Source organism: Bacillus rossius, chromosome 3 (assembly GCF_032445375.1).
Source record: "Bacillus rossius redtenbacheri isolate Brsri chromosome 3, Brsri_v3, whole genome shotgun sequence".
Taxonomy (NCBI): domain Eukaryota; kingdom Metazoa; phylum Arthropoda; class Insecta; order Phasmatodea; family Bacillidae; genus Bacillus; species Bacillus rossius.
The window spans coordinates 77,648,574-77,676,195 of record NC_086332.1 but is presented as its reverse complement, the minus strand read 5'-3'; the positions used below and the strand labels follow the sequence as shown (position 1 = coordinate 77,676,195).

Below are 27,622 nucleotides of genomic sequence, written 5' to 3'. Positions count from 1 at the left end.
CTATGACCGTAAGATGCTAGCCTATGACCGTGAGCTGCACACCTATGACCGTGAGCTGCACATCTATGACCGTGAGCTGCTCGCCTATGACCGTGAGCTGCACATCTATGACCGTGAGCTACAAACCTATGACCATGAACTGCTCGCCTATGACCGTGAGCTGCACACCTATGACCGTGAGCTGCTCGCCTATGACCGTGAGCTGCACACCTATGACCGTGAGCTGCACACCTATGACCGTGAGCTGCTAGCCTATGACCGTGAGCTGCTAGCCTATGACCGTGAACTGCACACCTATGACCGTGAGCTGCTCGCCTATGACCGTGAGCTGCTCGCCTATGACCGTGAGCTGCTCGCCTATGACCGTGAGCTGCACACCTATGACCGTGAGCTGCTAGCCTATGACCGTGAGCTGCACACCTATGACCGTGAGCTGCACACCTATGACCGTGAGCTGCTAGCCTATGACCGTGAGCTGCTAGCCTATGACCGTGAGCTGCACACCTATGACCGTGAGCTGCACATCTATGACCGTGAGCTGCACACCTATGACCGTGAGCTGCTAGCCTATGACCGTGAGCTGCACACCTATGACCGTGAGCTGCACACCTAAGAACGTGAGCTGCTAGCCTATGACCGTGAGCTGCACACCTATGACCGTGAGCTGCTCGCCTATGACAGTGAGCTGCTCGCCTATGACAGTGAGCTGCTCGCCTATGACCGTGAGCTGCTCGCCTATGACCGTGAGCTGCTCGCCTATGACCGTGAGCTGCTCGCTTATGACAGTGAGCTGCTCGCCTATGACCGTGAGCTGCTCGCCTATGACCGTGAGCTGCTCGCCTATGACCGTGAGCTGCTCGCCTATGACCGTGAGCTGCTCGCCTATGACCGTGAGCTGCTCGCCTATGACCGTGAGCTGCTCGCCTATAACAGTGAGCTGCTCGCCTATGACCTTGAGCTGCTCGCCTATGACCGTAAGCTGCTTGCCTATGACAGTGAGCTGCTCGCCTATGACCGTGAGCTGCTCGCCTATGACAGTGAGCTGCTCGCCTATGACCGTGAGCTGCTCGCCTATGACCGTGAGCTGCTCGCCTATGACCGTGAGCTGCACACCTATGACCGTGAGCTGCTCGCTTATGACCGTGAGCTGCTAGCCTATGACCGTGAGCTGCTAGCCTATGACCGTGAGCTGCACACCTATGACCGTGAGCTGCTCGCCTATGACCGTGAGCTGCTCGCCTGTGACCGTGAGCTGCTCGCCTATGACAGTGAGCTGCTAGCCTATGACCGTGAAATGCTCGCCTATGACAGTGAGCTGCACGCCTATGACCGTGAGCTGCTCGCCTATGACCGTGAGCTGCACACCTATGACCGTGAGCTGCTCGCTTATGACCGTGAGCTGCTAGCCTATGACCGTGAGCTGCTAGCCTATGACCGTGAGCTGCACACCTATGACAGTGAGCTGCTCGCCTATGACCGTGAGCTGCTCGCCTATGACCGTGAGCTGCACACCTATGACAGTGAGCTGCTCGCCTATGACAGTGAGTTGCACACCTATGACCGTGAGCTGCTCGCCTATGACAGTGAGCTGCTCGCCTATGACCGTGAGCTGCACACCTATGACAGTGAGCTGCTCGCCTATGACAGTGAGCTGCACACCTATGACCGTGAGCAGCTCGCCTATGACCGTGAGCTGCACACCTATGACCGTGAGCTGCACACCTATGACAGTGAGCTGCACACCTATGACAGTGAGCTGCTCACCTATGACAGTGAGCTGCTCGCCTATGACAGTGAGCTGCACACCTATGACCGTGAGCTGCTCGCCTATGACCGTGAGCTGCTCGCCTATGACCGTGAGCTGCTCGCCTATGACCGTGAGCTTCTCGCCTATGACAGTGAGCTGCTCGCCTATGACAGTGAGCTGCTCGCCTATGACCGTGAGCTGCTCGCCTATGACAGTGAGCTGCTCACCTATGACAGTGAGCTGCTCGCCTATGACCGTGAGCTGCTCGCCTATGACCGTGAGCTGCTCGCCTATGACAGTGAGTTGCACACCTATGACCGTGAGCTGCTCGCCTATGACCGTGAGCTGCTCGCCTATGACCGTGAGCTGCTCGCCTATGACCGTGAGCTGCTCGCCTATGACCGTGAGCTGCTCGCCTATGACCGTGAGCTGCTCGCCTATGACCGTAAGCTGCTTGCCTATGACAGTGAGCTGCTCGCCTATGACCGTGAGCTGCTCGCCTATGACAGTGAGCTGCTCGCCTATGACCGTGAGCTGCTCGCCTATGAACGTGAGCTGCTCGCCTATGACCGTGAGCTGCACACCTATGACCGTGAGCTGCCTGCTTATGACCGTGAGCTGCTAGCCTATGACCGTGAGCTGCACACCTATGACCGTGAGCTGCTCGCCTATGACCGTGAGCTGCTCGCCTATGACAGTGAGCTGCACACCTATGACCGTGAGTTGCTCGCCTATGACCGTGAGCTGCTCGCCTATGACAGTGAGCTGCTCGCCTATGACAGTGAGCTGCTAGCCTATGACCGTGAGATGCTCGCCTATGACAGTGAGCTGCTCGCCTATGACCGTGAGCTGCTCGCCTATGACCGTGAGCTGCACACCTATGACCGTGAGCTGCTCGCCTATGACAGTGAGCTGCACACCTATGACAGTGAGCTGCTCGCCTATGACAGTGAGCTGCTCACCTATGACAGTGAGCTGCTCGCCTATGACCGTGAGCTGCTCGCCTATGACCGTGAGCTGCTCGCCTATGACAGTGAGTTGCACACCTATGACCGTGAGCTGCTCGCCTATGACAGTGAGCTGCTCGCCTATGACCGTGAGCTGCACACCTATGACAGTGAGATGCTCGCCTATGACAGTGAGCTGCACACCTATGACCGTGAGCAGCTCGCCTATGACCGTGAGCTGCACACCTATGACCGTGAGCTGCACACCTATGACCGTGAGCTGCTCGCCTATGACAGTGAGCTGCTCACCTATGACAGTGAGCTGCTCGCCTATGACAGTGAGCTGCTCGCCTATGACCGTGAGCTGCTCGCCTATGACAGTGAGCTGCACACCTATGACAGTGAGCTGCTCACCTATGACAGTGAGCTGCTCGCCTATGACCGTGAGCTGCTCGCCTATGACCGTGAGCTGCTCGCCTATGACCGTGAGCTGCTCGCCTATGACCGTGAGCTTCTCGCCTATGTCAGTGAGCTGCTCGCCTATGACAGTGAGCTGCTCACCTATGACAGTGAGCTGCTCGCCTATTACAGTGAGCTGCACACCTATGACCGTGAGCTGCACACCTATGACCGTGAGCTGCTCGCCTATGACCGTGAGCTGCTCGCCTATGACCGTGAGCTGCTCGCCTATGACAGTGAGCTGCTCGCCTATGACCGTGAGCTGCTCGCCTATGACAGTGATCTACACCTATGACAGTGAGCTGCCCGCCTGTGACCGTGAGCTGCTCGCCTATGATGACGCGCTGCTCACCTATGACGGACAGCTTCACCCTGCTGTTCCTCGTGGGCGACTTGCCGAAGTCCACGCGGCAGCGGTAGGTCCCAGCGTCGGCGTCGCGCACCTGCTCGATGGCCAGCGCCGCCGGGGCGTCTCTGTGCCTGAAGAAGGCCCTGCCTTCCAGCAGCGAGACGTCCATCGTCTGCTCCGCCCGGTCCAGCTGCCTGCCGCGGGCGTCGAAGCTGGCAGACGGAACACTTTCTTCAACAACATTCTGCTGTGAATTGAAGGGACTTTTGATAAACCTGCCATTGTAAAATATTACAAATTCAGATATTCTGCCAGTAGAGAGAGTCATATTATGGCAATAAACTGAAGTAATTTTTAGCTTTCAATTAAACCACAGTACAGTATTGAGATATTTAAAAGTATTGCCGATTTTTATAAATCAACAATAGACCACTTTGAATTTGAGTACAAGAAAATTTTTCCTAAAAATTGGCAATTTTAGCATAGAAAAGATAATCTTCCACTATTAGGGAGACCGGGGATAATTGTTACACGGGGCAAGTTCTTACTTTACCATTGCAAACACTTCGATGTGCCAGCTTTCATGGCGATCGGTCCAACGGTGTCGGAGTTTATCGACGTCATACATACCAACATTATATATATATATATTTATAAAGGATGCGTAAAGACCCTGGAAATGGATCACTAGATCGCGAAGAGCAACGTGCAGCGCCAGATGCACTGACCTGTATATCGACGACCTGAGTCCTTCCTTGAACCAGATCACCAGGTGCACTTCGTCGCTCGGATCAGGTGGTTGTATGTCGCACGGCAGCTTGGCTTCTCCTCCGACCACTGCCTGGATCTCTATCGCCGTCTCTGCAAAAAAGCAGCAGCAGCTGCACTTCTGCCAGGGCCCTGTTTCACAACGCCACGAGTCTTGTACGAGCTCTTGTAATCACGAGTTGTCATCGGGCAGGTGTTTCTCCAGTTGTCACTAATAATTAAAAGTTTCAGTTGTGCGTGACCAGTGCAGTTTGGTATATTTGTGACCGACAGGTATTTTTTATATTATTTAAGAAAAGCGCCAACCAACAGACTGAGTTTAAAATAGGCTGCCACTTAACAAATCCAAAAACAAATACATAGTCAAACAACACAAATATAGAAGAAACATAAGGGACATAATATGAATGGCTGACGCGGATGTCCTAGCTTTCAGCCACAAACGTATTACAAAATTAATACGGTTAAAAAATATATATATATACTCAATAAACATTATGAACAGGGAAATAATTGTAAAATTATAATTACAGTGTTTATCTAAGAAATGCCTACCATTCGTAGATAGCATTAATATTACTAAAGCAATATACCTACTAATAATTGAAAATAAGAGTGCGTGTACATAGGTACGCGCGTTACAAGTCACTATTATTTTTGATTTAGTACACTAAAATATTTTAAAATATTAATTTACAAAAAAAATCAAAATTTTACTACATTCGAAATAGAGTTAATTATATTATATGTATGAATACATACTATAAGTTGAAGTTCCCCCGGCATTGCCAGGGCTTTACGCGGAGTAAAGTATATATATAATTATATATATAATTATATATATAAGATAAAGCGAGTTGGTGAATACAAAAATGGAATGTTTTATTATCTCAGAAATTTTGAATAGGCTTATGGTGTAGGTATGGAGGATAGAAGAATTTTTTATTTATTTATATTTTAGGAATTATATGTACACAGTAATTTTTGTCTTATTTTGGATGTCAAGTGTGTAAAGTAACATCAAAAAAATACAAAAATTCCGCTTTAAAGGATGGGAGAGAGGGATGGAGTAAAAAATAAGGGTGTCGTTCTTACATAGTGTAAAATAAATCACATCAATGGGTTGGGAATGTATTAAAAATTGCTATAACAATTATTTGAACAAACAACAAGTATAATTTAATTTTCTTAAAACTTAGTGTTGAAAATAAAATAGAAAGTTGTATAAAAATAATCAAATTATTATCCGGTGGTGGCACTCGAACCTAGAACCTTATAAACCGGCACTATGCATTGAACCACAAAGTTAAAATGACACGGTAAAACTTTCGAAGAAATTGGGGCTCTCACTGTTGTGATGTCAAGATTATAACTATTTTTAAAAATGAGATTATATTTTACGACTATCAAAGTTAAAAAATATAAGAAATTCCAGGATAATTGCGCAATCAAGAAAATTTATTTAGCACACTTAAACGAAGTTCACGAACGCGACTACAAACAGGTTAATGACGCCACACTCGTAGTCCAGTCATTTAAGCTGAAATTAGGTAAGAATCTCGGAATTCAAGATACCCAGCTGTAAGTCTGTCAATACTTGTATATTGACACCCTTAAAGTTGTCTCAAAACCTACATATGGTAGGGTGTACGCAACTATTAAATTTCAAGGTCAAAGGTCACAAAAATCGGGTTTTTTGCGCTTTTTTTTTGTAAATATCTCATTTCCTATGGGTTTTTTGCTACTTGTATTTATTATCAATATTGTGGAATACAAAATTCTCTACACATTTTGTTCAAAAGAAGTTTTCATACGGTGAACCGTTTTCGAGATAGAGGGCGGAGAGCGCGCGGTCACAGCATTACTTCAGGTCAACCGGTGCCTCCGGTCGAAAACGCGCCATATATAGTTGATGAACTATCGATAAATCAATCGATTATAAATATTTGTCAATTTTTATTAACTATTATATTATATTTTATCATTTTCTTCATGCATTAAATCTATATCTATTCAATAATACTGATAACCGTTTCCTAAAATTAAAAAAAATAATTAAGGGAAAAACTTAAATCATAATATAATTATATTCCCATTTACACTTATGACATTTTAAATAGAAAATAATTAAGTTCATCTTCTTTCAAATCTGTAAATTTTAAAATCCTTCCACTACGTCAAAAATTATACCTGGGAATTATACGGGCCCCTATTATACACTACGGACCTTTCTATTTGTCTCAATGCTCTACCATATCAGAGCGACATTACTTACAAAACTTAATAAACCTGTGCAGCTTTCAAATATTCCACCAACAAGTGCAGCTGCTCATCAACATTTCAAACGTGTATATTATCAAGTTCAAACTTGGTTAGGCTATGGTTTGGAACCCCAGGTATGGGGTTGGGCAATGCGAAACGATTTTCTGGAGCCTATCATGACAATTTTACCACCTGCTCCAGAAGATTTGCTAAATGCAATTTTCTGCAACTGCAAAAGTGGTTGTGGTTCGCGATGCGGATGCAGGAAAGCGGGCTTGCAATGCTCTTTAGCTTGTGGCCAATGTAATGGGCAAGCTTGTCTCAATGCTCTACCATATCAGAGCGACATTAACGAAGATGGAACCTTTGACCCCGAAATCATGGAAGAACTTGAGACAAATGTCGTTGAAGACGATAATGAAGACCAGTTTGAAATTTACCAGCAGCCGGAAGACGACGATGAAGAGGAAGAAGATGATTAAAATTATAAATTGTTGTTTTTGTACCCTTTATTCCATTTTTTTTGCTTTTAATAAAAATAAATGGTTTGAATGATATTTTTTAATAAAAAGATTAATTCATAATTTATTTGTTTGTTTTTTCATCATGTAAGAAGTTATTAATATTAATTAGGTTAAAATTCAAATATAATTCCTATATTTTCTTTAACAATTCTGCAATTACATGGGCAGGTAAGTGTTGTTAAATAAATTAATACTTAATAAAAAGTGGATAGGTTAGGAAAAAAATGATAAAATATAATATAATAGTTAATAAAAATTAACAAATATTTATAATCGATTGATTTATCGATAGTTCATCAACTATATATGGCGCGTTTTCGACCGGAGGCACCGGTTGACCTGAAGTAATGCTGTGACCGCGCACTCTCCGCCCTCTATCTCGAAAACGGTTCACCGTATGAAAAATGTTTTTGAACAAAATTTGTAGAGAATTTTGTATTCTACAATATTGATAATAAATACAAATAGCAAAAAACCCATAGGAAATGAGATATTTACAAAAAAAAGCGCAAAAAACCTATTTTTGTGACCTTTGACCTTGAAATTTAATAGTTGCGTACACCCTACCATATGTAGGTTTTGAGACAACTTTTAGGGTGTCAATATACAAGTATTTAGAGACTTACAGCTGGGTATCTCGAATTCCGAGGTGAACTTACTATAATGACTGGACTATCGGTCGACTGCCTGGAAGACTTCGGCTGCTAGGTAGAGCAGAAACTCACACGCGCAGGCGCATTACAGACTTAATCGCGTTGAACTTCCGTCTACGGTGCGCGCGCACTTCATAGCATTTCCGTTGCTTACTAGAATTTCACCCTCAATGCGCCTAAAGAAGTATAAATTCAGTAATGAGCAACTTTGGCTGCACCAGGGGCTGGAAGAGCAGGGCTCAGGGTGGTTTTTGAGTGGCCACTGCTCTCCTTCCCTCCTTCAGCCACCCATGTTTCCTTACTTTCTGCGCACATTCACACAGGAACAAATACGAAGTAGGAAAAAGAACATATATACATACACTACTGTTATAAGGATTTATAAAAATGATAGAAGAATTCACTACAATTATTGTTACAAGAAACACAAATTAAAAGCATTTTATATGACCGAGGTGAGGTGAATAACTTGTTTCTGTCAGGGACGCAAATTTTAAGAGTTGCAAGGTGGGCCCACGGAAATTTGCGTTGTGCGTGGGGAGGGGGAGGGGGGGGGTTCTCTCTCGAGAGTTTTGCGCGTGGGGTTTTAATCGACACAAGTCATCCCTGGTTAGGGTGCTTTTGTATGTTGCCCACTGCCCATAGTTTGGCCCATATGCATACAATAATCAGGAAACTTTAATACAGAAATTATCCATAAAACATAGTTTCGACGTATACGTTTACCATTATTTTGCAAGCACAAGCGAGCCCCCTCAGTGAGTGGCTGCTTAATTACAGGGCCTTCCCTCTCCCCCCTCCCCGCTACGGATCTACGCCCAGAGCCGTGGCTGTATAGGCCTACTGGAACTTCCATGGATGCATGCTCTCTTACCTCGAACAATCATACATTGAAATAATACTTGCCTACGATGAGACCCTGGTAGAAAATAACTGGCAAATATAATGAGTGTCAACCACAAGTTTGTAAGCTACAATTGTTAGGCTTTAATGGTAACCTACAAGTAAATTACGTGTTTACTTGTGAAAATTGACTTATTGCAATTTGGCAAGATTTGTAAAATACCTACTTCTAGCTTAAAATTTTCACAAACATGCTAGTCACATGCTTATTATTTTATGAAATAGGCCCCAGATAGTCAACTAACTTTGTTAACTCTCGTGAGAATTGTCACTGATTAATACCCAAACAAGAATAGTTTTTTAATAGCATTTATGTCACCAATTGTCCATTGCACAACTTAAATTTTGTATTTTAATGGTGCCAACTGGCAACAAATAATATACTGAGCGAAAGGAAAAAAAAAGCTTAGCAAAAATTGAAGTATGTTTTTATTTATTGGAATGCGGTGTATATTCTCTCGCATGCAAAATTTCAGTATAATGCCTGCTGGAAGAAAAGAGAGTTTCAAAAGGAAGCGATTTTTAATGCAGATACAGTGCGTTACTTATCAGTTGACATTGAGAGTTAAAAGCTATCATAGAAACAGAGCTTGGAAATGTTTTCACCACATGAAACACGCATGGTTTTCAGATAAAAGTTCATCTTTCCAAAATTGACTTAAATATTAAAAATTCACTTAAAATTCTGAAATATTAACATTGATGTAGTCTTATTAAAGACACATAGATTAAAAAGGTTTTTATTTAATTGTTTCGCGCAGAAGCCTACTGTCCCAGGGACTTTCAAGATGGTGGACTACCAGCCGCTTGGCTACCGACTAGGTGCTCCAAAACCAAGTCTCATGCTGGGAGCTGTGACTGAACCCACAACCCAAACCCCACGAGATGTGTTCCACAGCTGCCAACCTAGTAAGTTCAAAGTAAATCTAATCTCTTACGGTGGTCACTTACAAGGGACGTTACCACAAATGTATGGTCCGGAGTCTCTTTCTTATAAGGCTGCACGCAAAATTATTAAGTCAATAAATCATTATCTAAGAAAATTATACATTTAAGGTAGACTAAACGTCATCTTCAGCGGATGTACGCATCATTGGTATTTTTGAACTATGATTTTTCACTTGACTTGTCAAATAATGTTCTGTCAACAGTGGCAGGTGTGTATATTTGCATTTGATAATCCAGATGAACACACGGCGTGGTTTATTTAAATATTAAACATTTTATTCTTCGCTGAACAAATTTTAATTTGCTAACCTCGAGGCCTAAGATTTACGTTTGAAATCAGACAGACAACATGGCATAACATTCCATAAAGTAAGCACAATGCTTTTCACACTCTTTGAGGCTCGATCTCAAACACAATTATGATTTTGTTTTTGTTTTTGATATGTGAACATCTTAACTCTCGGTACACGGCATTTGGTGAGAGTAATTCCGTGAATGGAACGGGAGTCGAATGAACGTAAATGTGTAACCAAGGTGTCGAAATCATATAGATGGTGGTCCCACGTGTAGCAACATAAACGTATATAGTTACTTTCGTAAACATAATGGGACATAACAAACGTATTGGTGTGCCAAATAAAACTTTATAATAGTAAAACTACCCTGGAATATATTTGGTAAACTAAAACAGTCACAGTCAAAATAAATCAAAAGTTTTCAATACATAAGAAACTGGCATTACACAGTTGATAATAGTTTAGAAAAGTTTCTTTTCAAAGTATAATTGTTTCCATAACTCGGTGGCAAAACGTGTGTTTGAGAAATTTAAGTTGTGATTATTTATGTTGTTCATACTTCGTCACTGGAAAAACTTTTTTTTTGTTTTTTACTTTTTAGTATTATAATAATATTATGTAGTAATAATGTTGAACCAGCTCAATAAGGTTAATGTTTGTTTGTAGGAAGTATTTCCAGACCGATTTCAGTCGTTTACAAACATATTCTTAGTGTTATATAATGTGTTTTAAAATGTTTCAGGTTAATATTTTAGTAATACCATAACTTCTACCATGTGCGATAACTGTATGGAATAAACCTTTTAATGAATTTTAACAAGATGGGCAGTATTTTAGTATAATTCCTTATCAAGACTCCGGTACAAAGCTAGGGTTTAGTTTTTTAATTTTTTCTTTTTACTTTCATCGAATCCGTTTCGAACAATTTAAAATATCAGTCTGTTAAGTGCTGCTATTTGTGCGTAATAGTAACATTCAACGTTTACAATAATTCAGGCAGTGAATTCCAGTGGCGAACGCAGAACGTACGTGTGAGATACTCGTCCAGTAATTTTGATACTTGAAAAGCGAATATTTTATTTATCAGTATATTTATCAAGCTCAGTATTATTTTAAGGAATTCTACGATAAATTTCATGTCCGAGTTTCGTATTATAAGTTTATTTGCAACATGAACAACATGAGAACCGAGGTTAGATGTTAACACATCACTGGCGAATACTGAATTAATAGTTCACATTCCCCCCCCCCCCCCCCCCCCCCGTCTTTTTTTCTGCCACAGAGATTACCAACAGATATTGACTTATCTTAATATCGGTTGAAAATATCTGTGTCAGAACAACAGATGCAAGGGAGGTATCGAGTTCAAATTTTACAAATAGCCCTTAAATGAAAGTACCTAATAACGGAAAAAAAACCTAAAAAATCAACATGGCGTTTGAGACATAGCCTTAACACGCGACATTATTTTGTAACGCTGTTCGACTGGAATACGAGCCATTTCAAAGTAGGGGCAGTAAATTGAGTTCTGCACGGCCGTGGTGCGCACTCTACCAAATAGGCCCACCAACTAGAGTGCCGTGTAGTGTTCTGTCGTGGGTCCGAAAGTGGGCTGCCAGGGCGAGAAATGAGCCGAGATGACCGCCGGAGGAGGGAATTGCGTCGAAGGAGCACAAGGGACAAGGAAGGGGGAGGGGGTGTCCTCGACTCAACGAGCGGAGACACCGCGAGCACACGAGCCGCGGCGCCGACCGGCGACTGAGACGATGACCTCCGGCACTTTAGGTGTGCCCGCCGTGGGCGGCGGATAATTGTCGCCGACGGTTTCCCTGAATCCGCCGCCTTTGTCCGGGCGACGCGGTGACCTCTCTCGGGCCCCGGGTCACGCTCAGAGCTCCCGGCGGCGCAATGCGGTATCCGTGCAGATGGTCGAGGTTTATTAGAACAACTCCATAACGCCAATACTTTCTTCCTTCGCAAGAGGCATCTGTTTTCATTTGGCTCACCTTTCTGAAAACGAATAATAATGATAATAATAATCACCGCCTTCACCCATTGTATGGAGACCTATGACTCAACGGATACCGTCTGCAGGGAAAGGTGCAGCTGAAAGTCTACCGCCCTTTCTCATAGCACAACCCTTCCGGTTAACCGAACTAAAAATGATTGGGTGTGGGGGGGGGGGGGGGGGGGGGGGAAGGAAATGAAAGCCATTTCAGATAACAATTTTTTTTTCCTGTTAAGCCATGAACAAACCTCTCTTCTTTACGAAGTGTTAAGTTGAACCTTTCATAACGTATCTCAGATAATTATTTAAAATAAATAAAAAAGAAATGCGTATTTTATTCCATTAATGTCTGTACACGCCAGAGGTTTATATCTTGTAATTGTCGACCTCTGTTGGAGAGTCGTTGCATTGTTTGGCCAGGCCATCCAGAACGCGTTTGCTTCCGCATGAAATATGTTTGATTGGTGTGCTGAAGGTAGAGAAATGACCGAAATAAATTTAACCAATGTCAATGTGCAGATGCTGACGTCGTTTTAAAAATTCAAATTAAATTTTAAGTATCCATACCAATATTATAAAGCTGAAGAGTTTGTTTGTTTGTTTGTTTGAACGCGCTAATCTCAGGAACCACTGGTCCGATTTCAAAAATTCTTTCAGTGTTGGATAGTACATTTATCGAGGAAGGCTATAGGCTATATTATATTATCAATAACATTAGGGATCCTTACTAAAAGTCCAATAAGGTAACCCAAGGTGTAAAACAAATGACCCGAAAAAATCCTTACACGGCGTGCGCTGCGAAATCTATTGATTATAGAACAAAACAATGTACTACCACTTTGCATAACATATAATTGTCTTCAAAAAATATCGCATAACCATATGCCAAACTATTGTAGTTATCTCACAATTAGTGTTTTCTTTTATTTTTTAAATAATTAAAATGCCGTCGCTTCAAAGAACTCTTTATTGTGTACCTTGGTATTAATCCTTATCCTTATCAAAATAAATTACTGCATATTCAAGACGAATTCAATACCTTTCTAGAACTTTTTAAATTATTCAATTCGGACGTTTCATTCAAAAGATATCGCGATATTTAAAATGTAAGTATTAGTGTTGTAGCCAAATAAGTATTAAGTATTGCACGCGCATGTATGATGTGGTGGGCGGTCATGAGGGGCGAGGGGGCGGTAGCCTCTGCAAGGTACCATGCCGCGCGGCTCACTCGCGCGGTCGGCTCCTTACGGAACGGTTGTGCTTAACGAACAACTTTTTTTGTAATACTTCTTAGACGATTTTTTTTGTTTGGTTACTTTTTTAATTATCTTTAGGGTTTGATTTTGGCGTATTAGGCGATATATCATCATCTTATAATACTTTAATTAGAATTTGTAGTATTTAATTATCTTTAGGGTATTGTTTTTATTTTGTAGTTTCAGGCGATACATACTTATAATACTTTCTAGATATAATAAGTTTTGTTTTAGTTTAGTTATTTTTGTGAATTACAGTGACTAATTAGGCACATAAATTAGATTTTGATGTATTTTAGGGTAATTCTTCTACCGTGTCTCATTGTAAAATAATGTAGATATAAAGAGATTAGTTTGACCTCATACAAGTTTATAATCGTATTTAAATTGCATAGGTAACATAAATTAAAAAATAACTTTATATTATTTCGAAATTCTTTACATAAATAATAGTTAATTCTATAACGTGTGATTGATTTACAACTTTCTCTTGGATATTTTGTGTTTTGAAAAAAAAATATATATTATTTTTTATCTCAACACACGAAAATACTTTGTGAAGTCAGATTATGATACATAGAATTACAATACAAAAAATATATAGAATTGTAGAAAAGATTTTTTGACGCAATAGTTGGACTGACCAGGATTTTGTAACGATGCAGTCAAATTTGGATCAATAACTTCAACAAATTATCGAACACACAAACATTTTTCCTGATTTTTTCAGATTTGAATCGCTAAATTTATTTAGTTAATACATAGTTTGTTTAGTAAATTTAATATTTCAACGAATGTTCAGAAATATTTAAACGTTTGTTACAAGCTACTTCAAAACTCTTGCATCGTTGTTTTTTTTTTTTTTTTTTTACGAAAATCACATTTTTTTCGTTCAAAGAACTTCATATACAAACTAAAATACTAATTCTCTTTTGTGAACCTATTATTTGAATTTGTATGTAAGACCCGTTCCACAATGATACGGAAACGTAAAAATGGAAACGGATCACGGAAGCGCAAGATATATTCGTTTCATTATCCGTCTGCCGTTCCTACAAAACACGGAAACGTAACAAATGACCGCCAATGAGATTGAATTTCACGATTGCGATAAATTAATTTAATTGAAAAACCTTTTAGAAACGGGAACATACCACGGTCAAGATTTGCATACATAATAACAAAAACAATTAATTATATAACACTAGATATTCTTGTATCTGAAACAATTTTTACCTATATGGAAGGCGGCCAAACACTCGGCATCTATCGGTCGCACTGAGCATCGTAAACGGAAATTCTGGGCACTGCCGAGCTAATCCGTATGGGTTCGTGCCCTCATACGAGCCATTTTAGATATACTCCGTTCCGTGAGATTCGTCTCAGCTTCGGTATCATTGTAGAACGGGCCTGTATTTATAACCATGTCAGGGTAAACGTGTACCGCAAAAGCGTTTTCGACCTTGGCTGAATATTACAGGTTTCTTAGCTTGAGTTCGCTTGGTTGGCTTGACTCCGTACCTCCCTCGCTGGTGCCGGACCATCGGGCATTCCGGTCTATCGGAAGTCTACTGCAGTCTACAACCCTACACTCCGTGGTCGCCATCTCGCCGTCCCCGTCGACGTAGGCGTCGATAAAATGTGTTAATTTTCTTCTCCCATAGAGTTTCTGTGCTGCTGGAAGCCGGATGGGGGGTGAGTGTAGCCACTTGGCTAAAATACGAAAAACGGGACTCGCACCCACCAACTCTTATCCAGACCATCCTCTGTCTCCTGTATTCTCCCACACTTCATGCACGCATATTGCAACCCACTTGTACATACAAGTGGGGTGCAATATGCGTGCGTTCTCCCTGTGCATATGCATTTATTACCTGGGCCTAGCTTAATATACATAGTTAAGCCAGAGGAATTTAGTTTTGGCTTCAAACGCTGTCGTATGCCCGGCATACGTACATTGATGACGCCAGCGCGGCGCCTAACCGCGCGCTGGATGCAACGTGTTCAACACCAGTTGTCGCGCGCCGCGCGGAAAGCATCGGAGCCGCTCGGAAATGCTCGGTGAACTTCGTTGGGCGGGCTTTGTACCGGCCATGAATGTGCCCAGAGTTTTCCCTGTGTCTATGCAGGTTTTACCTGGGCCCAACCTATCTCTAGTTATAGTCTAGATTTAAGAGTGAGGGGAGTTAGTCATGGCGCCAATCGCTGCCATGGCTGGCCAATCCCCTCCTAGCACATGATGCATGCGACCCTCTCCCTGCATGGCTAATCCCAGCATGACTAGGCGTATAGGCTTCGGCCTGAGACGCACCTAGGTCCCTCCCTAACCTGGACCCCTCCTGAATACACTTAGTTTTAGTTAGGTTAGGAAAAAAAAAATAAGAAATCGGACATCGGGGTCGGCAGTCGTGTATCGGGCAGTGCGCATCTCTCTCGCGGGCTGTTGGCTGGGAGTTCCCTGCGACCTATTGGGTAACCGAAGGCTGACAGTGCGCGGGGGATTTGTGGGCTAACTGGAGGCGGCCTAGCAGCGCCATCTGCTACCGACCGCATCCCTCGGGTGGCGGATACGGGATCCCAGCCCGAGAGTTGCAATCTCGCTGGAGTGACTGTGAATAACCAATAACAGTCCGCGGACCACTGGCCGGCCCGGTGGAGTCGTTATTACGGCTATCGGGGTGAAAGGTAGCCTGGATGCAGCTCGGCGCGTGTCAGGAAGCAGTTCCGTCGGCGAAGGCACCGCAGGGGAGCTCGATATGCCCTGGATGCGAAGTGTAGACGAACTGCGGGCTGGAACTTGCGGAGCTGTGGACTGCCGCGCGCGCAACGGAACTGAAACGCATCGGAACTCTGAAGGAAGACTTCAGGGACCTTCGGCTGGGGCTACTGTAGGCTGTCAGTAGTAGCCTCGAGCGGCACGACTTACAACCATCTCGGGGATTTTGGGTGGCGAGGTTTGGGACCCTCCCCCACCCTGGCTTGAAAGGTACACTGCTGTCGACTTGAAGAAGGAAGATGAAGATGGCGCAACGCCAGGCTGCCTGGCACCCCGTGCGCCCGCAGTTCCAGCCGGTTTACTGGCTCGTCTGCCCACCGTCGAGAGCACTTGTGCTCTCGGCCATCGCGTCAGGCCTAGCTGCCGGTGAATCAGTGGCTGCCTGCGCAGCTGGGCTGGGCTGACGAGTGAAGCCGCCCGCCCCTGGGGGCGCATGCGCCCCTGGCTAATAATAACCCAGGAGCGCCCAACAATAACAATGCGGGTCGCAAGGCCCAAGCACCCAACTCCTGCATGATTGATTTTTCAGCCCCGCCCAACTCTTCTTACCTGGACCCTCTTCCCTCTTGTCCAGTAGTTACCTGCTTGCTTAATGCATGATATTTGATCCCCGCATGACCCGGCCCAGGGTTTTCCCTGTGTCTATGCAGGTTTTACCTGGGTCACATTAGTTAGCTTTTAAGCTAGACGTTCAATGGGACGTCAGCCATGGCGCCAATCGCTGCCATGGCTGGCCAGTAAACCCCAATTAACACATGATGCACGCGCCCTTGTCCTGCATGGTTAAAAACCCGCATGGTAGAGTGTATAGGCTTCGGCCTGAGACACACTTAGGTCCTCCCCTAACCTTGACCCTCCCCTTAGAATAATTTAGGCTAGGAAAAAAAATCGGACATCGGGTGTGCGGCGTGTTCCGGTCATGTAGGCTCAGAAAAATCTCCGATGTTCTTTACCTCGAGTTCCAGAGTATAAGGTCCCCTATTTTGCCCTGGGGATAGAGACACCTCCGAGACGACAACCGAGGCGGGGAGCTGCTGCCCGCGACTGCTACACCGTCAGAAATCTCGCCTGCCTGCCATCACGCTGCCCGAGCAACTTCGGACCATTATTTGGTAAGACACTTCTACGTAAAACTGTTTGCCCAGCTAAGAGTAACAGCGTTAAGACCGCGATATCAGTTGGATCAATATTTATAAATTCAGAAGAGGGGCTAGCGTTGACGGCGGCATGGTTTGGAGATGACGGTTTTTTGAGCTTAAAACCACCCTGAAGAGACATTTTCTTTGATTTGACAAATAACAGTAACTCCCGGATTCAACAGTCAGAACTACGTTTTTTTTCAGTTATAAATAAACTAACACGTAAATGGAGAAACAAGAAGAATTTTGAACATTGAGGACTTTTAAACGTTGATAAACTTAGCAGTCACTCCGTCGCTTGGTTTAGTGATATTTAATAATTATGTTCCTAAGAATTAATGTCATACTTAAGAGCGTTAACGTACATGATAAGAGTTTTAGATTTGTGTGTTTGAAAATAATAATAGTTGTTTACTTGAAGGAACTCCAGATATCCTTATTCTTGTAACATATTTCGTTAACGTGCATCAATGTTCTGCCTTCAGCATTGAAGTATGGTTTATTGTCGCTTCGTGTATTTTGTTGTAAATTCACGTAATTTGCATTGACAGTGTAACCCGACGTATTGCCGCGGGCGTTATGTACTAGTTGGTAGCCCCAAGTGCAGTGCTTTTGTTAAGGCGCTTTCACTTAAGTAAGGGCTGTCCTAATCATTTTTGTATTTTCTGTTCACAGAGACTTTCCAGCTGTGTAACAAGTGAAAGCTCTGGAAACAAATGTGATTTGTTTATATCTTGAAGTTAATATTTGTTTATGATGAAGGGTATGTGTATTTAAAGAATAAAAAAAATTGATATCTAACACTTAGCACACCTCTGTCTACCATATTACCCCTTGTTCCTCTTGCGTTTGACGCGAGAAGTTACACCTGCATGGCTAATCCCAGTACAACCAGGCGTATAGGCTTCAGCCTGAGACGCACCTAGGTCCCTCCCTAACCCAGACCACTATTACAAATACACTTAGTTTTTAGTTAGGTTAGGGAACAAAATCGCGGGTTCGCTAGAGGCAACACTGGCTCGAGAATAACACGTGTCTTCGCCTCTACGCGCCAGGCACCGACTGGCGTGCAGTCTTTGCGTCAGTAACGCAATTCTATGATACCTAAGAGGTGGCACTGTAATTTTTTGTTGGAATATTAAATATGATTAGTTCCTGTACGTATTTAGACATAGTTTACTCAAACATTCTTGGTACAAATTATTCGTATCTAATAACTTCAGTGAAAATACCCAGTTTAGCATTTTTCACTGTTCGAAAAATGTGATTTAAAAAACTAAACTTGTAAAAACACGCAATGTTCATTTTTTTTTTCATTGAAAAATAAAATATTAGAAGCAATTTTGTGCATGTTACTCTGCCCAAAAAAAAAGGCCTTCTGTGAGTGACTAGGTACAATTTTAAATATGAATATTTACCTGACCTCTTACAAAAAGCAAATAAGTAGCTTTTCATCTGGAAAAAAAGTTTGCTATAAAGTGTAAAATATCCGAAGAAATTATCCAATAGTATAAAAATGTATGACATGACTGCAAAAAATCGGACATGGTTGGAGAAGCCAAGCCTTAAATGATGTTCGTGAGCAGATAGATACCTTTTGGGGCGCTCCTAGTCAGGGATGTATCTTTTTTAGTGAGGCGTTCTGATAAGTGCAGTGCTCGTTGGTGTTTCTAACGCGGTATCGACTCTAAGTGCAAGGCTCTGGACTTCTTTTCGACGTGCTTAGAACAACCATGAAATTTGAGCGGTAACCACGATATAAAATGGCGGAGAAATGTAGATAAAGGTGTTACGTAAGGACCTTGGGTGTTTTCAAAAATCTTTCCGGGCTTATCATGTCTTGGAATCATTGTGAAAACACGTGTTTTAGACATTTTTACTCTCCTAAAAATACAGTTTAAAAAGGAAATACGGAAATAGAACTACACATCCCTCAGAGCATTCTTAAATGGTTTTCGTAAACAGACCCCACTCGGTTATCATGAGCAGTTTCAAATCACGTGGTTTCTACTGAAACCCTGCACACTGTATGTGCGCCCAGGTAGTCATTTGGAGTGGGGGGGGGGGGGGGGTTGATGGCTTAGTAAACTTTAAGAGCTTTGTAAATGGCGTATCTACACCCGGGGCTCTGTACGCATTTAGGCGGCCAATAGCAAAGTGGATAAACTTAATCCGTGCTGCGTAGGCCTCGGTTGGCTCGGAACGCTGCTTTTCTGCTGGTGTCCGTTTGTTCACGCGTTTGCATGCTCGAGCGCTGTTGACATCTGTGACGTTAGATTTTTTTTTTCAATTCAGTTGTACCAACCACTGCTGCCTCTTAAATCCATTGCCATTATAGTGCAACTCGGCTAACTGTCGCGAGAGCGGCCGGCGACAGTCCAGGCCACTGTGGCCGCGCACTCTCCTCGAGGTGTGCAACAAGAGGAACCAGGTCCAGTCCTGGTCCTGGTGCTCATCGCCCCGAGCTGCGACGGCGAGCCTCGAGACACTCGGCTCCACCGAGCATCGAGCCCTGGACCACCGCTCCTTCTCACACCGCAGCTCCGCCGGCACGTGTTCACGACGGTGCGGGTAGGACTGAACTAGACGAGGTTTATTTGTTATTTCCTCAGCTCTTTCTCAAGTCTCATACGCGTATATAACTTGTATAACAACATCGTACTGTGTCACATCAGTTGTACAATGAAACGTAACACGATCAATACAAACGAGTGATTCTTACTCACGATATATAAAATAACAAAACCTATGTCTTGCTTCCTAATAACGTCATATTACAAGCACATATATTTGCGGAAACTTAACAAGAGACAGCAGTATTACAAATAAACGGCATCAACTTTGTCTATTAAATAAAACATTCAGCGTCAAACTTAGTGGCGTGGCACCGACTTACTTCTCAGTACAGCCCCGCACTAAACATAAAACAGAGTGAACCTGTGACAGTGACCTTGGAGGAGGTGACAGTGTTGGCGACCCTGCGTGCGCGCGGCGGATCGCTGCGAACACGCAACTTATTGCTATTAGGAAACGCTCAGACGCTGCGTATCAGACTACCAAACGCTTCGTGGGTAAGAAGTATTATTTGTTTGTCCCGATGTACGTATGCGCTGGAGGAAGATGGAGGCGCGCGTGCAGCATGCGAGTCACCTGTATCCTGGGGGGTCGCGCAGCCCGCGGGGCCGGCTACTGCCAGCAGGGCTACCACCCTCCACAGAGCAGGGGTCGCAGCCGCGCGCCGCCTCTCAGCTCCCATGTCGCCCGCTCCTGCAGCAGTAGCGCACCGGCGACCCATTTCATTAAGGAGCAACTGCTCTTAACAAATAACCACTTTCAGTTACAATGTGTTACGAGCAAGCATTGCACATAGACAGGGGCGTAGCCAGGAAGGGGGGGGGGGGGTTTAGGTGTTCAAACCCCCCCCCCCTCTTAGCACCCAAATCTTTAATTATTTTCTTATTCATCACTCAAACAAATTTCATATTAAAATTAATAAATTTTTTACCATTACAATATTTAAATTTAAGTACCGAAAACTGCTAAAAATAGCACTATTTTACACCTTAAAATCCAAATTTCCCCGGGGGAGGACACCCGGACCCCCCGCTTTAATACGGGGGGGGGGGGGGGGGCCGCATGCTTCTTAACACCCCCCATAAACAAATCCTGGCTACGCCACTGCGCATAGATTGTCTAAACATTATCAAGAATATACAAACGTTTATTGTGTGTGACATATGTGTAGTAGTAGTTGGTACACTTGTAACTAACAAATTATTGGTGATAAAACTACACTTATAACTAAAGAGTCGACCTCTGTATCGTAGTCGCATGCACGCCGGCTTACGGTGCGAGGAGTCCTGCATTCGAATCCCGGGCAAGTCATGGCCGTGTTTTTACATGCGGATATTTGATTGCTAACGAAATGATATAGAGTTCAGCATACGACACAAATAAACCCATGGCCGTGGGCTTCAAGCCGTAGGCCACCGCGCATTCATAACAAAAAATCCATGTAAAGAGATTTGTCAAAGTAAATTCCTTTAATCAATGTACTGTAAATTTGTTTATGATTTTAGTTCATCTATAGTTTGTTTAACCCTGTTGGGGAAAAAACCAATACCAACATATTTCTAGGAGAATTATTAGCAAGCTTGTGATTGTAACCTACGTAGGAATTATAAGTTTATTTGCTACAATAATACTGTCAACGACCCGGAGCTATATGTAACCTGCAAATAAATGCTTGTACATTTGTGAAAAATCACTTATAATTACAAGTTTTTTTTAAAAAAAATGGTTGTCTTTAAAGTAGGTTTACGGATGATAGTTTAACGTGACAACGTCATAACAAAACATTGATGAAATGATTGCATACTTTATGAATAAAATTGAATCATTTTTATTTTAATAATAATAGAATAAATACTTGAAATTATACTAGTAATCAGATTTTTAAAATGCAAGCATAATTAACCTCTATTGCCGAAATTGTTATTGTAATAAGCAATGAAAACCACATTAACTTTTCACTTCACTTTATAAACAGTCGACGAAACAGTTCACGTGTAGATGTAAGTTGTGTGCTGCCGCTGTCTTTCTTCTCCTCGGACGCATAGGCCAATCGAGTGGAAGAGAGATAGATGCGGCGCAAGCGTACAATGAGTGTAACGGGACACAGCGTAACGGAACAATGTGCGTAACGGGACACTTTTTCGTGCGTGCAGCTGGCGTTCATCGATTTATTAGACGTTATCACGTCAAAAAAAAAAAATATATATATATATATATTATGCAGTGAGATCATAGCTCGGGCTGAATTTAAATATAGGCTATAATAAAAATTAACCACGAAGTTAAACTATAACAGTATATATGCTTGTACTTGAAAAGATTTTAAACGTATTTTGAACATAAATAAACATGGCTACCACCGCAGCCAAGTACTCGGCTTCTATTGGTCGCACGGAGCAACGTAAACGGAAGAGCTCAGCATCGCCGAACTAATCCGTGCGGGTCCGTCTCCGTGCTGTTGTAGAAACTCTGTTCCGTGTGACCCGTCTCCGTTTACGTGTCATTGTAGAACGGGCCTAATGCTGGAATCCCAAAAGCGCTTTGGCGATATGCGAACGATGCGATGCGAAAACAATATAACGCGTTCATACTAGGTCTCACACGACTCACACACACACACACACACACAAACACACATATATATATATATAATTTTTTTTCGACATTTAATGTATGTAGTTGGTGTTAAAATTCGTGTAAGTGATAATGATTATCAACACTGCGCGGCTTTTTACACCTACTATATTAACGTTAGTGGTAATCTTTTGAAAATACGTAAAAGAATGTCCCAGTTTTAATCTTATATTATAACAGTTTCATTTATACTACTTACAACAAATCAAACATCACATTGAAGGTAAACTAATCTTTTTTTTTTTTTTCCAAATGTGTAATATGTGCACTTTTAGTTATACTGTACACGTCCAACCTAAAGTCAAATTATTCCCACACTTTGGTTAACACGTCCGGAGATATGGAAGCAATAACCTCTTCAATTCGGTGTCTCAACTTTAACAAATCATTAGGTAGCGGCGGAACGTAGACACGATATTTTATAAAGTTCCAAAGGAAAAAATCGTATGGCGTTATGTCAGGTGAACGTGGAGGCCAGCGATAAAGATCTCTGTCGTCTCGACCATTACGATCAAACCAACGGTCAGGGACTTCAGACGATCAAATATTATCGTACAAAGAGATTCCAATGGAGAAGGGCTTCATCCTTGTTCTTGAAACTGTCGGGACTCAGTATCGGTGACTGTCTCCGTCCATAGTGTTCTTGCTGAAACTTGGCGTACATTTAATATGCGAGAAGAAATCTTCCACTTTCAAAGTTTCGCTGTTTAAAAATATTTTTACATTACGTATTTGACAGTTATCGAATACGGAGCGACTTACTCCTGCATTGAGCTGTCTTCCGGTCTGAAGCCCGACGATGATGTATCTTGGTTTTTCCGTAGCGAAGCTGGACTTTACTATCCAATTGATACGCTGACTATGAGGCAAGCCAGGATAAGTTTCCAGGCTCCATAATCGGAATGGCAGATCGAAGTTCTTGCCATGTTCTATGTTCTTCAACATATTGACTCGTTCAACGGTGCTTACTTGGATTTGGGCAGCATCCACTCGATAGACTGTAGTGTTAGCGAGACATCTTGAGGGTTTTCTGCAGCGGCGACAATTGCATTAATGTGCGTGTTGGCTAGAAGGAGTACGAGCTCTTGTTTCGAATTAATGATTATATGCTTGTAGTCCTCAGCGAATCCAAGAAGCATAGACAGAGGAACACAAACTTCGAACTTTCCTTCGGCATAAACCGAAAGCTTATATTCATCCTCGAGAGCCCAACCGGCCATCTTAGCAGCAGACATTTCATTTGTTGTGAGCGAAGGTAATTTTTCATAGCAGATGTTATACCTACATCTCTCGTCTGGTCTACCTCGACGCCATTGCGTACATATGTAATGTGCTCGATTAGGTGAAGAATGCCATTGCAGGATATTGACGTTGTTGTCGGATGCGTACCATCCGCTTTTGTCAGCATGCCTCTTATACGTAGAAATGACTGCGAAGGTAAAGTACAGATATCTTGGTGCTGTACAGCAATATGTACTTCTGAAGGTAGTGCGTACGGTCCGAGCAGGAAAGGCTGGTACTCGTGCAATTCCATTTTCGTAATGCTGTCATCAAAAATGACCGGATCTTCCACGTTGAGGATTTCGTCTTCCATATTTATTCGGCACTTGTCCAATACTAAGAAGATACTTTATGCTGTCAGGTGTTAATGCTCCGATGTCTGATAGAGAACTGTTCTTATTCACGCCAATGCGATTTCTTTTATAACTGATCGGTATTACGAACTTTATGCCCATCGCTTCAAGTGCAGACGTAATGTAATTTCTTCGTCTTGAAAATTCACCAATCGTCCTCGCTGATCAACGATTCTGACGACGATTTCGTGTACGCACTTCACGACGACTGGAACGTAAATGATACTTTGCGGTACTTCGATCAGTTTATATCCTGGCGGGACCATCGGCGAAAACTCGCGCAGCATGTTGCTTAGTCTTCCGTTGAGATACGTTCCACTTGCCAAACTACAGTTTATTCTTATGACATTCACAGGCAAAATGTTAACTGCACGCGTAGATTCGTACGTTCTTCCTGTATCATACACCTTTGGTTCGAATCCGAGAATCGTACCTATGGTCCCAGGTTTCTTAAAGTCGACATTTTCACTGCATGTTAGAATGCTTTTTTGAGTGTTTGGATTTCCACGCAGTTGAAAGTCTACATCCTGTGGTAACATATCCCTGATGTAATTTGCAATGTCGTCAATTTCGTAAGAGCTAACAGGTAACTGTATTTCATGAGCAGTCCCATCGCTTTTCAGGAAGCAGATCTTGCAATTTTCCTCGTCGATATTCGGTATGGCATGTTACGTTTGAAAATATACGAGTCAGATACACCATTCTCCGTCTAAATCCAGAGGCGGGAAATGAACCGCCCGCAGCTACGATGCATGACCTGTCAAGGTAAGTGTTAACGATATGACTAATAAATTATCATCACTGCACAACCTTTAAGTAGCAATTTTTTTGTCAGTTTAATTTTTTTAGTTAAAAAGCGAAGACACAATTGTCCGCAGTTTGTTTGATTAGGTGACAGTTCGGTTTCGTAATAGTAGAAAAATTTAGTGGTCCGGCCCAGGTTGGCCTACTGCCTAAGTTCTGGCGGAGGTCGTAAATTTCCAAAACTATCGTAGTATTCGGCCATTTTTCCAGACTTTATGTACGCCACCCAGTGCGTGCCATGACCCGACGATGTATCTAAATTAATTATGGTGCCCTCACGTGTCTTTGGCTTGCTGGGTAAAGCGTCTCACATAAACACGCCTCGGAATTTCGGTATTTTCAGTTTTCGAGTGTACTTGATTAAATATGTATTGGTGAGCGGATGTTTTGGCAAAGAAATTAGGATTTTTTCATTCGTTTCTTTTTCATGCCTCGACCTGATTTGTGAGGTTGCAAGTAGAGTCCTGCGCCGTTTTTTTTTACCCATGTCAATGGCTTCCATGCTGGCATTTTGTCGTTGTGCTTCTTTTAACTGCTTGCACTCATTCTTCGAAGTGTTGACTGCCCGCACTATACCGCTCATGCACCGATGAGGCCACCGAGAGCACCCAATGCAGGCAAAAGCAAAGGAAGAAATCCTACTATATATATATATAATATTCTTGTGTAGAGTCTGTAATTTTTGCTTGGCTTTTTTCACGCCTGCATCAGTTTTGCGTTTGGTCTTGCGTGAGTTAGTCTTTGACTTGATGGAGCTGGCTCGACGAGCACCCAGTCCTAATTTGGTCTTTGCCTTCATGATTTCGGAAACACCCCAGGCCGCGATTTTCGCTCCTAGTCCCGCGTTCGACGATTTACTTATATCTTCGGCTTCCTGTGCCAATATCTCGTCGGCCCGGTGCCTGGATTCCAGATCCTTGCGAAATGAATATGCAATATCGTGCTGCTTGCACTTTTCGTCGAGAGAATTAATGCCCACGTCACCGCGAGCTAACCTTTTCGCTAGTTTAGTGCCGGGACCGCAGAATCTGTAGCCGGAAATGTGTAGCTCGAATGGCAGATTGTTTATAAGCGAGTTCACGAGTCCTGCACCGATGTGTTATTTGTTCTTACCTCTTCGAGTCATTGCGCACAACTGACCAGAAAGTATAAATGTGTTTGATTTTATACAATTACTTTAGTACAAAGTAGACTGTGTTTACCTTTGTCAGACGTACAGTCGTATTCCAAAACATCTCCTACGAGACACCGCGAATGTCATAGTACTTTTTCGCATGGACGAACTGAATTTACGTCACGCTTATGATGATCACGTTAACACCGACATGACATTCCAGGAATTTAAAGACATGTGCTCCTTGTGTTGGAAAGAAGAACACGGATTCCTAGTTATAGTCAAAGACTGGCCTCTATATAAGGGCAGGCACAGACAAGGTTTGATCAGTTTATCGTCAAACATGAGTCATAGCATTTCGAAATTTGGCCGTAGCAGTCGAGACTTACGTACTGCTCTCAAGTCTCATGACGACGTTATCCGCAAATACATTTCGCTATTGGCTCAAAAAGTAGAAAGTGTGAAAAACGAATTACTAGAGTATCTCGTTGCCATCGACCAGCGCGTAGAAGCATTGGATTCTCGAATTCGCGACATGATCGAAGTATCGAATGCACAAACACGTGACGATTTGAGGACTTTTCAAAGTAGTCTGAAAGCATCACTAACTCACTTGTCAACAAATTCAGATTTTACCAAACACGAGAAAGAAGTTTCTGCGATAGAATAAAAAAGTATAAAAGGAGGTCTTGAAATATGTTTTCAGCCAGTACAATGTCGGACCTGGCCAGTGACCTTCATTGAGCTATACAGTCTGTTCGTGAAAAATATCTACTTTCTAGACAAACCAGACTTGCACGTGAGATGTAAAATGAAGAGATATTTAAACCAATCACTAGTCGCCTCGACGAACTTAAAAATAAGGAAGAACCAGCCATCAATGTGAAGACAGAAGTTGAAAATGAAATGCCAACTGTAAAGAAGAGAAAGTATGAACCAGATCGAGAAGAAGAGGACTTAACGAGTACAGAGTCCATGCACAAGAAAAAAATACCGAAAAAGGGACACCAAGTTAATGCAATGGTCCGACCATACCTGATATCGTTTACGAGTCGGAATAATGACACGACCTATGGAGTGTACAGAAATCATAATAAGTGGTTCCTCGGTGCTAAAGAAATAGACTTTCTAACAGGAAATATCGTGCTTGTAGAAGAGTTCAAAACGCGCGGGACTCCGGGTCTGTACGAATTGCTGTTTCACAGGGAGCCTAAAGGATATTCTCACAAAGACTTACAAGAGTACAAAAAAATTGCTAGAGCTAACGAATGCACATTTTCGCGATAACGATCCAGATAGTGGTGTATATAAAGACGAAGATCATGAAAAAATCGACATTCTAGCTAATCTCTTCAGTGAACAAACAATACACGGTGAAGGTTTAAAAAAGCTAGAAAGTGGTCAGATATTTGACTATTTGTATTGGGATGACCCTAATGAATTGGTTGATCACCTTAGACTTCTACATGGTTCGCTTGGTGCAGGAAACTATTCGCACATCAACGAAATAGTCTCCATACTCGAAGAACTGAGGGAACCCGGCTACATACAATGAGTCTAACCAGAATCGCTCGCGAACTTCATGCTCCTGCTAGACGAAAATACCTTCGTTGCAAGTCATATTTCGTGGAATTGATAGTAGTATATGAATGGGGCTCCGAGATCAGGGTTCAGGGTGTGGAGCCGAGAGCCGGCTCCGCCATCTTGGATTCTGACGTCACGGCGGCCATCTTGGATTCTGACGTCACGGCGGCCATCTTGGATAAGCGTAACGTGACACTTTTTCGTGCGTGCAGCCGGAGTAACGGGGCCCAGTGTAACGGGACA

At 43.0% G+C, this 27,622-nt stretch overlaps 1 protein-coding gene across 1 annotated transcript in view; it reads right to left on the bottom strand.

Annotated features, from left to right (window-relative positions):
- LOC134530936 (hemicentin-2-like) overlaps nt 1–27,622 on the bottom strand; it is an 89,152-nt gene that overhangs the window by 28,845 nt on the left and 32,685 nt on the right. The window contains exons 2-4 of the mRNA XM_063366260.1: nt 20,186–20,302; nt 4,231–4,363; nt 3,506–3,714 (exon numbers count right to left, since the gene is read on the bottom strand). Coding sequence (XP_063222330.1) covers nt 3,506–3,714; nt 4,231–4,363; nt 20,186–20,291 — 448 coding nt within the window. The 5' untranslated portion in view covers nt 20,292–20,302. The remainder of the gene's footprint in view (nt 1–3,505; nt 3,715–4,230; nt 4,364–20,185; nt 20,303–27,622) is intronic.